The sequence below is a fragment of the Pyxicephalus adspersus genome, chromosome 8, assembly GCF_032062135.1.
Source record: "Pyxicephalus adspersus chromosome 8, UCB_Pads_2.0, whole genome shotgun sequence".
Classification (NCBI taxonomy): domain Eukaryota; kingdom Metazoa; phylum Chordata; class Amphibia; order Anura; family Pyxicephalidae; genus Pyxicephalus; species Pyxicephalus adspersus.
Window position 1 is genome coordinate 41,249,846 of NC_092865.1, and position 1,342 is coordinate 41,251,187.

The 1,342-nt window shown below is 32.5% G+C and overlaps 1 protein-coding gene across 1 annotated transcript in view; it reads left to right on the plus strand.

Annotated features, from left to right (window-relative positions):
* The window catches only part of FIRRM (FIGNL1 interacting regulator of recombination and mitosis), a gene marked incomplete in the record, with an annotated part of 24,290 nt that overhangs the window by 5,505 nt on the left and 17,443 nt on the right, over positions 1-1,342 (plus strand). The window contains 1 exon segment of the mRNA XM_072420914.1: positions 419-503. Coding sequence (XP_072277015.1) covers positions 419-503 — 85 coding nt within the window.

Sequence of the window (1,342 nt, forward strand, 5' to 3'; positions counted from 1 at the left end):
CGTAGTATGCCAGCACTAAATACATACATAATCTTAAGGAAATTGTAATGTTAAATAATGTAAGGAACACTTATAGTGGTAACCTGGATCTTACTCTGGGCAGCATTCATTTACAGATGTGAACAGTAAGGTGAAATTAAACCAAATTGCGAAATGGAGTGTTAGGTGTTTAATAGTTTTTTTGGTTTCCAGGTTTTGATTTTCTGTTCGAATCCTAGTAATTACTATATCACACTAGTATGAATTTTCTCTGGTTACATCTGACAAGACTCTACTAAGTTAAATTGTCATCTGATCAAACTGGCTATTGTTTGTCTGTTGTAAGAATATAGCACAGTGATTCCTAAACTGGATGTCATAGACAGGGTTACTATTTATTTCCTAGGAAACATTTTGACATCATTTTTTTTTTTTACAGTACTACATACATTTTTAGACGTTTGCGCTGTTGTGTCTAAGATGGATCATGCACTACATGCAAACACATGGAAATTCATTATCAAGTAAGTGAACTATACCTGAAATATTCAAACTTATATATGTCTTTCAGTCAATTTAATGTATTTTGTTCTTTAGTTTCCAAAGGCCTAATAATTTACATTTTTTTTCTCATTTGTTAACTTGTTAATTTGGAGCAATAGGATTGTATTCAACAACAATCCCCTTTTTTCGTATTTTCTGTTTTTTAATAAAATTTAAATATTTTTTATTTAAAATAAATTTACATGAATAGTCCATCTTGGCAATATTGTAAACAATAATGCAAAGTATCAAACAGCAAATCCAATGTGGACACCAGATCCAATGCAGATAAAACAAATTTCTAACTGTAAATGACAAGGGAGTTACAAATAATACAATGTGCTCATGAAGACACGTCATAGATGGACAAGTAGATTTATGTGTCCTCCACATACAGATGGTGTTGTGAATCAAAAGAAGATATGTTTACTCAAGTGAGTGGGTGTACAGAGAAAGTGAACAGATCTAAAAACTGATTTTGGGGAACACTGATGTGTATGGTGAGATTAGAAGGGTTGCTTCTGAAAGTAATTTAGAAGGAAAGGTCAGATAAATAGAAAATGAACTCAGCATGAGCAGTGTCACTAATACCTGGAGTAGAAGAAGGTGGCCAACAGAAGCAGAGAAAAAGTTTAGAAGAAGGTAATATTTGGCTTGTGACAATGAGAAGGGCATTAACCACCTAAGCGTTACACTGAGGTCAGATTTCTGTACCAAAAGTGATCCACTGTTTTTCATGAAATTTTTTTTTAAATTGTAGACCTGTAACTTACAGAAATATGTCCGAACAGGGGTTCTAGTAGATAATATGAATATAAAA